The sequence below is a fragment of the Gymnoscopelus braueri genome (assembly GCF_963280865.1).
Source record: "Gymnoscopelus braueri genome assembly, contig: SCAFFOLD_444, whole genome shotgun sequence".
Lineage (NCBI taxonomy): Eukaryota > Metazoa > Chordata > Actinopteri > Myctophiformes > Myctophidae > Gymnoscopelus > Gymnoscopelus braueri.
In genome coordinates, this window is record NW_027660432.1 from 10,001 (window position 1) to 22,813 (window position 12,813).

General features: G+C 41.7%; 1 protein-coding gene across 1 annotated transcript in view; it reads left to right on the top strand.

Annotated features, from left to right (window-relative positions):
• Positions 1–9,945, top strand: part of LOC308081565 (TOX high mobility group box family member 2-like) — a gene marked incomplete at its 5' end in the record, with an annotated part of 12,756 nt that extends 2,811 nt beyond the window's left edge. Inside the window, 3 exons of the mRNA XM_080457931.1 lie at positions 3,354–3,764; positions 4,649–4,782; positions 6,184–9,945. Coding sequence (XP_080314057.1) covers positions 3,354–3,764; positions 4,649–4,782; positions 6,184–6,226 — 588 coding nt within the window. The remainder of the gene's footprint in view (positions 1–3,353; positions 3,765–4,648; positions 4,783–6,183) is intronic.
• Between the last annotated feature and the right edge of the window lie 2,868 nt (positions 9,946–12,813).

Sequence of the window (12,813 nt, forward strand, 5' to 3'; positions counted from 1 at the left end):
TTATTTCACTGGCTGTGTGGGATAGATGTAAGCCATTACTAAATAGCAGACAGCCATACATCACCTCAGCAAGCTTGACAGCTAATGAGAAAGACTGGACGTATTTCATACATATATACTACCACTGAGAGAGAGAGAGAGAGAGAGAGAGAGAGAGAGAGAGAGAGAGAGAGAGAGAGAGAGAGAGAGAGAGAGAGAGAGAGAGAGAGAGAGAGAGAGAGAGAGAGAGAGAGAGAGAGAGAGAGAGAGAGAGAGAGAGAGAGAGAGAGAGAGAGAGAGAAAAAGAGACGAAGAGAGTGAAAGTGAAAGTGTGCGTTCACGTTTCTCAAGAGCGTACAGCAGTGGTTCTCAAACCTTTTCATGTCAAGGACCCCCATAATATATGAATTTGGCCGCGGACCCCCATCTCAAATATTTTGTTCCAGGGACCCCCCAGAAGCAAAGATTTGAGTTACAAATGTTCGCTTAAAAAAAATATATATTCAAATTTCAAAGGTTTGCACAATTTTTCAATTTTTTTCAAAAATAGCAGATCTACAAGCTCGTAGTGCGGCACTCGGTGCCGCGCTACGAGCTTGTATATCTGCTATTTTTGAATAGCCCAAAGTATAAAAGGTTAAAGTGGTTAAAATTATTGTGATGCTATATTAACACATTTGGCTGGGGTCCACTGGAACCCCCTCAAGGACCCCGGCCGGCACTTACAGTATATTCTCGCTGTCGGGCAAAAACCTTGTATCTCCATATTTGAACTTGTTATGTTTTTTCCCGTAAATGAATGCCATTCTTTGTGGTACAATGGCGTTAGCCAAAAGTAGCAAAAAATAGCCGATTTACAGCGCAGAGCGATGTGTTGTGAGCTTGTAGATGAGCTATAAGTGAGAGTGACTGTGCCGTCTGTCTGTGGGTTGTACAAAATATTGAACCAATTAAAAGTATTAACAAGAGCTTGTGACTAAAGCAGTGGTTCAAAAACCTTTTCAAGTCAAGGACCCCCAACTTGACACTTAATAGCCCGCGGACCCCCATTTGAAAAAATATGCCAGGGACCCCCGATAAGAGAAGATTTTTTACGGCTCTAGCAGTGATTCTCAACCATTTTAATTTCAAGGACCCCCCAGTTTGACATGCATTAGGCCACGGACCCCCATTTAATGGCATTTCTATCTCTGGGACCCCAATTTATATTGTAAAATCAATGTTAATTTAACTCTTGAGTGTGTACAAATGGAACCAAATTTGGTTCCATTTGTACACTCTCAGAGTTACAGACCCATAAGGGTCCATTTGGTTCCTAACCATCATTTAACTGGGGACCCCCTGGAACTCCCTCAAGGACCCGCGGGGGTCCCCGGAACCCACTTTGAGAACCAATGGACTAAATAACTATTATGGAACTACCTGTATTCCATAATAATGTTTTACATTTCCTGAAACGTAACGGTTTCGGACATAAAAGGCTTCCACCCGACAGCAACGAGAATTATGCAACTTTGCACAATTGTGTGAGATGGAAAGGCTAAAGACAGTTAAGTGAAGCAGTTCTATTGAATATGCTGTTCTCTCACGTCTGATTTTAGGAAAAAAAAACGATGTACCTACAGTATGTGCCTATTATATGTTTGATAAAAAGACTACACTATGTACCTACTATGTGTGTGAAAATATCCCAGAGCCATGCTGTACCGTATGACATGACTATTGAAAGGGGATATGAATGCACTGAAAGGGGCTGCTATAGTGTAATACAGGGGTCTTCAACGTTTTTCAGGCCAAAGACCCCCTAGCTGAGAGAGAGAGATGAAGCAGGGACCCCCACTATATTGTATAAAATTGTGTTTCAGATTCAAAACATTTGTTTTTACTTGGTCTGCTCTTTTTCCCCTCTACACTTATACCTCTTTGCCAAAAATAGCAGATCTACAAGCTCACAACGCCTCGCAGCGTTGTGAGCTTGTAGATCTGCTATTTTTTAAGTTCTCCTCAGAAAAGGGATGCTAGGGTTCAAGTGGTTAATGTAAAAAAAATGTTTCTATCACACAAAGATTTGGCGGCCCCCCTGTAGTTACTCTGAGGACCCCCTAGGGGTCCCGGACCCCCTGTTGAAAACCCCTGGTGTAATGAATGGAGCTCTGGCCATATGTTGGATTCCAAGCCCCCTCCCCACTGAAATACCCACAAGTATATTGTAGAATGAATTAAAGCTCTGCTGAGGTGTATTTCAGTTCAAATTGAAGTCTTAACGGCAACACAAACCCTCCAGTAAGATGCAAAAGCTATCAATATTTAATTGAACCGGATACTTTATTGATCCCTGCGGCTAAGTTAATTGTTATGATGACTTCTATAGAACAGTGGGTTCTCAACCTTTTCTCTGGATCAGGGACCGCACCTGAAAACATCTTGAAAGCGTTCGCGGCCCACCCATCTGACCACTTAATACGGCAAGCCCAACGTCAGATGGGTGGGCCACGTGCATTTTCAAAAGCATATTAATTTTAACTATCACTCGATTGTGTTCTGGCTTGGATCAATGGATCTAACGTAGTATACCTTAAAGGGATAGTTGACTTTTTTTTTAAATACTTTTTTTCTAACGATTAGTCACAGCATGGAGACATGAATTCATGGATATTTTTTAGTTTTTGTCGCATTCCCAAGCCAATAATTTGATGACCGGCAGCGGTTCCGGTAGGCGACACAAAGAGTCTCCTTTGTGTCTTCTACCGGTCCGCTGGTCATCAAATTATTGGCTTAGGAATGCGACAAAAACTAAAAAATATCCATGAATTCATGTCTCCATGCTGTGACTAATCGTTAGAAAAAAAGTATTTTTTTTGGGTGAACTATCCCTTTAAGTTCCTTATTGGTATATCACAATTGAAAACTAATTTGTCAATGTTTTAAAGAAGAAATACTGTTACTTTTTTTTTTCATATCCATTTTTTTTAATAATGTTATATTATCATTCAAATGTTATGTTTTTGCAAATTATTTGGCGGCCCACTTGCAATATCCTCACGATGAGCACCACTGACTTAGCCTGGCTCCACCCCCTGAATCCTTTGCCTAGCATTCAGGGTCTGGTGACGCTTTCGAAGGCGGGTGTTCCTCGGTTGAAAATCTGTACGACGAATCGGGATCGGGACAATCCAGTATGAACCAATCGCGTTGGTTCATACTGGAGTCCCACTTTGGCCACGCCCCCATCTCAGAACTCCGCTGCATTGAGAGGGCTTTCAGACTGAATAATGGAGTGAAACGAAATGAAAATTCAGGCTGAGTGTCAGGCTACCACTGACTTAGAACTTGTGTTTTTGTCTCCCCCCCCCCCCCCCTTCCTCCTCCTCCAGACGTACAACGACCCCGTGGACACGAAAGGCGGCCAGACCCAGAGCCAGCACTCCCCCCACATGATGCCCGCCAACCCTCCCCTGTACAGCGTGCCGGGAGCTCCCGGCCCCCAGCCCTCCTCCTCGCCGTACCTGGGCCCCGGCGCCTTCCCCCCCCTCAGCGACCTGCAGAGCTACGCGGGACACGCCCCGCGCCACGCCCTGTCGCGGACCCTCGGCCAGTCGCAGATGCTGCCCGGCATCAGTGCCTCCCCCCCGTCCTCCTTCCAGATCAGCCCGCCCCTGCACCCCCACCAGCAGCTGTCCCTGCACCAGAGCTCCCTCCTCAACCAGCCTATCCGCATGCAGCAGGTCCAGTCCCACCAGATGGGGCTGCAGGCCTCCCTCCACTCCCCTCCCCCTGGGCAGCAGGTACGGGTTTTTTGTTGTTGTTTTCTTTACCTTTATTTAACCCATTAATTAAGACCTGAAGCCGATTCTACATGTCTCCTAAATCTCAACAGTATTCTGAAAAACGTATGTTTCTATATCAGTGGTGCTCAATCTTTTTCATGTCAAGGACCCCCAAAATTATATGTATTTGGCCGCGGACCCCCATCAAAATATTTTGTTCCAGGTGACCCCCAGAAGCAAAGATTTGAGTTAAAAATGTTAGCTTTAAAAATATATATATTCAAAGATTTGCACAAATTTTCACGAATTTTCAAAAATAGCAGATCTACAAGCTCGTAGCGCGGCACTCGGTGCCGCGCTATGAGCTTGTATATCTGCTATTTTTGAATAGCTCAAAGTGTAAAGTAATGCTTTTTAGCTCAAATCTAAAAATGACACAGTTCCAGGTCTTAAAGGGTTAACCAGGCAAAACAAGACTAACCACTTGAGCCTCAGCTTGCCTATTCTTGGGGGAGCATTCGCCAAAGATAGCCGATCTACCAGCCGATCTTGCGACGCGTTTTGAGCTTGTAGAAACGGTTATCTTTGGCGAAGAGCAGTCCGAGTACTGTTGCAACTCAGGTCCGTTTGACTAAAACTAGGGGTTTACTAGATTTTTCACTGAATAAAGGCCTGTATGAATGAGCCATCAACTCTATGAATAGCTTGATGTGAAATATTCACCATCGCATTTTCGGGTCGTTTATTCAAGTATCACACTCCCGGTGTGTAAATCAGGATTCAGGAATATGACCTTGGTGGACTGGTTCACCATTCAGGCACATTCTGTAGAAAATTGCTCTTTGTGTGTTCAGCATCACCATTATAATTAATGTTCTCCTCTCTCCCACTTTTCTGCTCAGAGTTTCTCCCACCTCCAATCAGAGTACCAGAAGAGTGTTGGGGGGTCCCAGTCCCCTGGCCCAGGCCCTGGGGGGCCTCAGAGCCATGACTGGGACAGTGAATACTGCAATCGGGAGTGTGGCAACCACTGCAGGTCAGTTGAGGATTATGTGGAGTTTTTTTTTTCTTCCGTAGGGTGTTATTCGCAAACCATCTGTGTCAGAAAATGTATCTTTGTTACAATCTGAGGAGTCGAAACCCAAGAATTGGACTCTCTCTATACTTGTATAATGGGATGCAATGTGAATCTTGAAATGGGTAGCATTGCATCACAAATTAGCATTAGCATTAGTATTAGTATTAATATAATTTGAAAAAGAAAGAAACATTGCATGTCTTGGGATCACAACTTATTCACTTATATGATTTTAAACCCATCCAGTCTATCGGTTGCACTAAAACTCAGAAATAATCACACTTAGTCCCATCAGCAGTTCCTCACTGCTTTAAATAGACATGTTCTAAAAAATGTGAGCCTCATATTCCACAGTGACAGGACGGGTACTGGTGACATAATAGAGTTTGTCATGTGTTTTTCAGACAACAGCAAGAAATACAAAAATAGATGTTCCTAGCATACCTCTTCACCTAAACTGTTTTTGCACAATCAATTCGGCACAAAACAGCTAAGTTGAGTTAAAAAATATATTATATTTTTCCAAACCCTGATCTACTGCTCCTGGTGAAATATCATACAGTAAATGTACTTCAGGTCAGTGTTTGGTCAATGTCATATTTGAGTCTATATACAGTATATTTGTGTCAACACATTTTGCCGAATGGCGTGTATAGCCTATTTATCAGTTTGTTCTTTCTGGATACTCTGCTGCAATTGCGCTCATTCTGTTCTTTTCTACTCCTTTCTTTTTTGGGGGGGAGGCCCCATCTGTAGCCTCGCCCATCGCTGTAGCTTGGGACTCATAGGGTCACATAGCTTTAGCCATCCAGGTCTTGGGGTGCCAGGGGGGCGAAAACGTGTATTTTCCAACGTTGTATTGCAAACTTGAAGGCGTTGTTCCTACGGATGTCTGTAGTACAAACGGAGTGGTAAAATGATATTCCGATTTGGGTGTTTTTTGACAGCCTGTGCCGAATTTCACACAGAAGCTGTCCCGATCAGCAGCGGTGTCCAGGCAGCCAGGAGGAGCACGCTTCTGTGTTTTCGAATGGGGGACATTCTGCACAGAGCCAACAGACTGTCAAAAGAATCTGATTTAAACAGTTTGTTTCACCGCAGGATATCATTTTGACCAACTCGTTCTTACTACAGAGATCCTTAGTGAACATGTTAATACCTCCAAATCTGTGATGTGATCTATCTGTGATAGAAAAATAGGTTAAAAAAAATACAACCCTGGATGGCAACGCTATGCAACCGAGTTCCGGAGCTACAACCATGGGGGAAGGCCGCAGATGGTTCTATTCCACTTCCATTTAGATTTTCATTACTAACTCAACCTGTCGTGTTTTTTTTTCTCCCTTTTTTTCCCCCCAGTGGCAGCATGATAGCCAGGGACAAGCCACTCTACCTCACCTGAAGCTGAAGTTGGTGTCGGCTGTCAACAAAGCAAGGCGACACTGGGAGGGGTCTTCTCTCAACAACCCCCCCCCCCCCTTTCCCCAGCCCCCTTCTTCTCCTCCTCCTACTATTCCTCCTCTCTCCCTCTCAGATACATGCATTTACATAACGCGCACACAAACACACACACACACACACATACATGCGTACACACACACACGCGCACACGCATCCACCTTATACAGGTAAAACACACTGCCATCCCCGGTCAACGACACCACAGATCACCCACAACAACAAACCACCACTTCTTCTCGGTCAATGTAATTATTATTTCTCCCCGTGGTTTCTAAGAAGAATTTGTGACCAGAGGTCTTTTTGTGTTTTTACTTTTTTGACCAGATGACTACTATCTGTGCCACACCGCTTTTGTCGGTCCTCTTTCTTTTTTCTTCCTATTTGGCAAGCACTTCTAAAGGCCCCCCCTGTCCCCCTGTCCCTGTACTACAAAGCTGTGTGTCCCCCCCCCCCCCCTTCCTTCTAGTACAGTATACAGCCTGGCCTCCTCTGTCTCACTATTGGCTCCTTTCCACTATGAAGGCTAACCTTCCATAACCTGATAAACTTTACAGTTCTGTGATGTTTTTTTTGTTTGTTTACGTTTATGTAACCATTTATACATTATAACCACAACCACCCCTGAAGGGAGAGGTACGTCATTAAATAAAAACGAATAAAAAAGCAAAAATAGCAGATCTATAAGCTGACAATGCAATGCATTGCGTTAGCCGAGGAGGCGGCAAGGAAACTCTGCTGGATATGAAACCAATAAGGAAGTGCTTTCTAGCACTGCAGTTCTCCTTAATGGCCTATAGAGGGTGTCGCTATTTTCCCCCTACTGGCTGCAGAAGAATTACCACGCCATTGATTACAATGGGGATTTGACCGGACTTAACACTTGATTTTATTACCTTAGTAATCATTGTCATAAATACTTAATGATTTTAAAGCCTTCTTTCAATTACCATGATATGCGTTTTTGTAAATTATGGTCCCAACCTTGATCATCAATAAAATTGATGATAAAGGTGGGTATGCTTACTGGCTCTACTGAGTGAAGACCCGCCCTCGTGCGCCCTTCAAGCCAATAGCATTCATTTCCGGTTGCTTTTCGGGACCGTAAATTCCAAGATGGTGGATTTGAATTAGCCGGAAAAAGTGGCTTCAAAACGTGTCTGTAGAAACCAATGGGTGACGTCACCGTTCCCTTCGTCAATATTTTTTTTTACAGTCTATGGTTGTGAGCTTATAGATATGCTATTCTCGCTATTTTTGAAAATGTTGTGAAATTTTATGTGAGTTCAACTCCGTTCCACCTCCTGAACAAAATGCCCAAATGAGGTTCTGAGAACCTTATGTGAAACCGAGCCGTAGCGTATGGAAGAAAAATTCACAACTTGTGAAATACGTTAACGGTTCACTATTAGTTCTTCATAGTGGAAAAGCTTCAAGTACAATGAGAACCCTCTTCTTCTTCTTCAACAATTCTTTCCTTTCCTTTCGTGCTTTTGTTTTTGTTGTTGTTCTTGCTGTTTTATTTATTTTGGGCTCGCTATGTGGGTTGCTTGTTCTGTTTTTATTAGGGTTTATTTTATCTTTTGCCATAAATGTTTTTTTGGGGGAGGGGTCCTTGTAGTTTTTTGGGGGGGTCCAGTACTACATGGGAGATGTTAACTTGTAGTATTATAGGTTCAGTACTACAGATAGATATTAATTTGTAGTACTGTAGTTTCAGTACTGCAAGGAGATGTTATCTTAGTAGTAGTCAGTGCAGGCCTTCATGACACAGTAGCTTTGCATATGTAAGGGCCCTTCGAACTAGACACAAAAATGCTAGGGTGGGGAAAGAGAAAGAATTTAAAAAATAAAATAAATCTTTTGTAACGTTAAAGACCCGTGGTGGTCTGCCAACCTGTCACAGTGTGATTGTAAATATCACTTTTATGGGATGATAATTGGGATTTGGAGGTTCAAATTCAGATTCGAAGTTTAGATTCCTTTGTTCTTTAATATTAGCCTACATGTTACCGTACGTCATCCGTTTGTATCTGGAAGTATATTGTGCGTGCGCGCGCGTGCTTGTGTGTTTGTGTGTGTGTGTGTGTGTGGGTGTGTGCGTGTGTACGTACATGCGTGTGTATGTGTGTACGTTATTAGCCTAACCGCTGTCATAATGTGGTTTCGGGTGCGGGTTCAAGCGCACGTGCGAGTGTGTGTGTGTATGTGTTTGTTTGTGTGTGTGCGTGTGTGTGTGTGTGTGTGCGTGTGTGTGTGTGTGTGTGTGTGTGTGTGTGTGCAATGCGTGCGCGTGCACTCGCGTGCATGTGCGTCTCAGTGTCTGAGCGTGGAGTCTTTCTTGTGAATTTTAACAGCCTCGTGCAGCTGGATTTCAGAGGAGTATTTCACACACTCGATCTTGCATTAAATCTGTGCTCACTGGTGTGTTTTTTTCCAATAAAGTTCAATCTAAAACTGAATACAGAATATGTGTCCTGCAGATCATTAAATGGAACGAGCCAGGAGAAGGGATAAGAGATTGAGAATGAGAAAGAGAGAGAGAAAGAGAGAGAGAGAGAGAGAAATAAAAGGAAAGGTGTGAGATAAAATGAAAGAGATACAGTGAGTCTTGCAGGTGATTTTCTTTTCTTTCTAACACACCAAAATCCCCGACTACTGTTTTTGTTTTATTTTTCTACTCTCACTCCCTCGCTCCCTTGTTTTTTTGTCCCCCTTATATTTTCTGTTTTTGAACATTTTCTTTGTTTTGGTCTGGTCATAAAATGTCAGTCTTTCTCAACCTTCTGGACATCATCCATGTGTGAGGTGATCTGATGAGCTATCACATCCACATCACAGTGAATTCCACACGTTTTTCCAGTAGCTTCTTTAGGTGTTTCCTTGTGTTGAGCTCATCATAAATGATCTTTAACCACTTAAACCCTACATACTTCGTTGACCGGGGGTCCCTAGGGGTCCACACATGGCCCCCCTCCCTTTTTTTCCCCCTCTACACCAAATGTCTTTGCCGAAAATAGCCGATCTACTAAGCTCTAAGCTTGCAGATTGGCTGCTTTTGCCGAATGTTCGTCCCAGAACAGGGTTCATGTGGTTAAAGGACATTTTTGTTTAATACAGTATATAAATGACTTTCTTATTTTATTTTTTATTTTGTTTTGCTGAAAAAAAGACACCTGTTCTTATCTCTCACTATAGCATCATTTCAGTTTTTTAGTTGTTAATGGAAATATAACGTTTTAAGTTGTGTATAAACCTGCCAATTGTAGTTATTTTATTTGTAAAGCCAGTAATGATAAATATTTTAAATGGTTATCAACTTATATATAGAGATTTTTGTTTCTTTTGCTAGTTGCCCATTTGACAGGTTTTTTCCTTATTTATGAAAGAAATAAGATCAATTTGGAAGTGCATTTTTATTCTAATTTTATTGTTTTTTTTGTTGTTTTTTTTTCCCATTTGGTTTGATAATAATTATGATGATGATGATGATGACGACGATGATGATGATAATGATGATGATGATGACAACAATGATGATTGCTTTATTTTTTACATTTTTCAATGCTGGTCCTTTCTCTCTTTACCGGCAGCATCAGTTTGTGTCACAATGCTTCTTTTATTTCAAAAAAAATCTGCGTAATGTTAATAATAATTATAATAATAAAAAAAGTTTAAAAGTGTTAAAGTCTGCCTGACGCCTCTTAATTTCACACCTTCGTCTCTTAATGAGAAAATCACACCTTTTAAAATACACGATAATAATCACTGCTTTTAGTAAAGACACATTAACGCTCAACACGTCCTACCTTAACTCATTAAGAACGGGAATGCATCTCTTGTAAAAAAAAATTCTTCTTTGGGCTATTCAAAAATAGCAGATAAACAAGCTCATAGCGCTGCACTCGGTGCCGCGCTACAAGCTGGTAGATCTGCAATTTGTTTTAAAAAACATTTTTTAAGCGAACATTTTAACTCAAATCTGTGCTTCTGGGGGATTCTACAAATGTCGTTTTTTTTTAAAAACGTGCTATAATATCAGTGGTTCTCAAACTTTTTTCAAGGCCGCCGACCCCATCTCAAAATGAAATATGGCGTTCGCTTAAAAAAAATAAGATTATATATATTCAAAGATTAGCACAAAATGTCACGATTTTTTGAAAAATAGCAGATCTACAAGCTCATAGCGCGGCACTCGGTGCCGCGCTATGAGCTTGTATATCTGCTATTTTTGAATAGCCCAAAGAAATCTTAAAAATGACACACGGATATGTTCCCGGGCTTAATGGATTAATATGTATTTTTTGCACCTTCAAAAAGGGTTGCGTATATCATGCATCCTATATTTATATTTAGCTCGGAGCACTATATATATGGACTCCAATAGCATTAGCTAATTAGCAGCGGATATAGCCCGGTGTGCGTCGGCCAGCGTAAGCTGGCTGCCAGTAAAACTATCTTTTTCCTGCAACAAACAGGAGAAAGAGAGCAGATGCGACATGTGCTTTGCTTGTGAAAGTGGTGCATCGTAGGCGGCTAACTGTGAGATAAAGAGAACGGAGAGAAGCGCACGGCACGGCGCACACCCTGGCTCAGGCATCCATCCAACTGAATTTACCCCAATTGCACACAAGTCTTTCTAAAACCTTCTGTGTGTGTGTGTGTGCGTGTGCGTGTGCGTGTGTGTGTGTGTGTGTGTGTGTGTGTGTGTGTGTGTGTGTGTGTGTGTGTGTGTGCGTGTGTGTGTGTGTTTACCAGTGGTGGAAAAAGTACTAAAATGTTTTACTTAAGTGAAAGTATCAATACCGCAATATAGAAATAATATGTTGCAAGTACAAGTCCGGAATTCAAAACGCACTTGAGTAAAAGTACAAAAGTATTGGTATCAAAATGTACTTAAAGTACCAAAAGTAGAAAGTACTCATTATGCAGAATGTCCCCTTTCACAAGTCTACAAATGTATAACAAAAAATCATTTGAAAATATCAGATCTACAAGCTCACAATGCGTCGCATCGTGACGCATTGTGAGCTTGTAGCTCTGCTATTTCCAAATGGCCGAAATGTATATAGGGCTGAAGTGGGTAATGTATATATGTTTTGTAATAATCAAAATCTACAAAGTAACTAGTAACTAAAGTTTTCAAATAATTTTAGTGGAGTAAAAGTATAATAATTGCCTCTGAGATGTAGTGGAATAGAAGTAAAAGTACTGAAAATTGGAAATACTCCAGTAAGGTAAAACAAATACCTCAAAATTGTACTTAAGTACAGTACATGAGTAAATGTACTTAGTTACGTTACACCACTGGTGTTTACAGAGACAGAAAGCTAGAGAAAGAGAAGGTGGAGGGGGCAGGAAAAGAGAAAAAAGAACGACTGTTGAGCCTAATTTGGAGTCTGTCATACCAGTGACGCTCACCATATATAGGCGATCTACCAGCTCACGATGTGTTGCATCCGCGACGCATTGTGAGCTTGTAGATCGGCTATTTTCCAGCGAGTGACACTGTCACACGACAAAGTATAAATTGGAGCTTCAGATGGAATCTGTCACGACCATTTCATGCGATGTTTTATTCATCTTACGTCTGCCTGCCATCTCATCTTCACACAGTATTGAATTGGCAAATAGATCATTATTGAGCAATTGGAAAACCTGAACTGCCACTTCGTGATATGACACACATTATACGAAAATCACAGTCATACATTCTTAATGAAAAGCCAGATAAAAGAGCTTTTGTGTGCAACCACATAGCTCTCTCTCTCTCTCTCTGTGTGTGTGTGTGTGTGTGTGTGTGTGTGTGTGTGTGTGTGTGTGTGTGTGTGTGTGTGTGTGTGTGTGTGTGTGTGTGTGTGTGTGTGTGTGTGTGTGTGTGTGTGTGTGTGTGTGTGTGTAGCCTATGTTGTTGTATTATGTATAATGTTGTGTTGTATAACATTTTTTGGCCACACTTTTGCTTGCGTGCGAGTTAGTACACATGGATGTGTGTGTGTGTGTGTGTGTTCATGTGTGCGCGCGTGCGTGCGTGTGAGACTGCACACAAACAAAAGAATGTGAGGTGTGTGTGTGTTTGGATATGTGTAGAGATGTGTGTTGCACATCGTCGCTGTAAATCATGTTTAAATTTTTTGGTTTTTGCCTAAAGTAATGCCTTACTTCATCATACGATGATAAGAGTGCCACCCAAAAAGTAGTGAAAATAGCAGATCTATAAGTTCGGCTATTTTCACTATTCTATATAATTTTGTATATGTAAATAAAAAAAGGAAAACATTCCCACCCGACATAGACGATATACAGGTGCTGCACGGGTTCTGTAGCTCTAGAGGTCCTTGCATACAGAAGACGGATCCTAGTGAACGTGTGGTCAGAAATAGCATAATATTTACCTCATTTTTTCTCACCTTTTTATCGTTCTTTTTTTTTTTTGCATTCGCTTCACTGTCCAGTTTGTGCCGTCCCTCACTGCTGATTGACACTCTGAGTGGTAAATCAAACGGTTAATACTGTGAGGAGACAGACAAC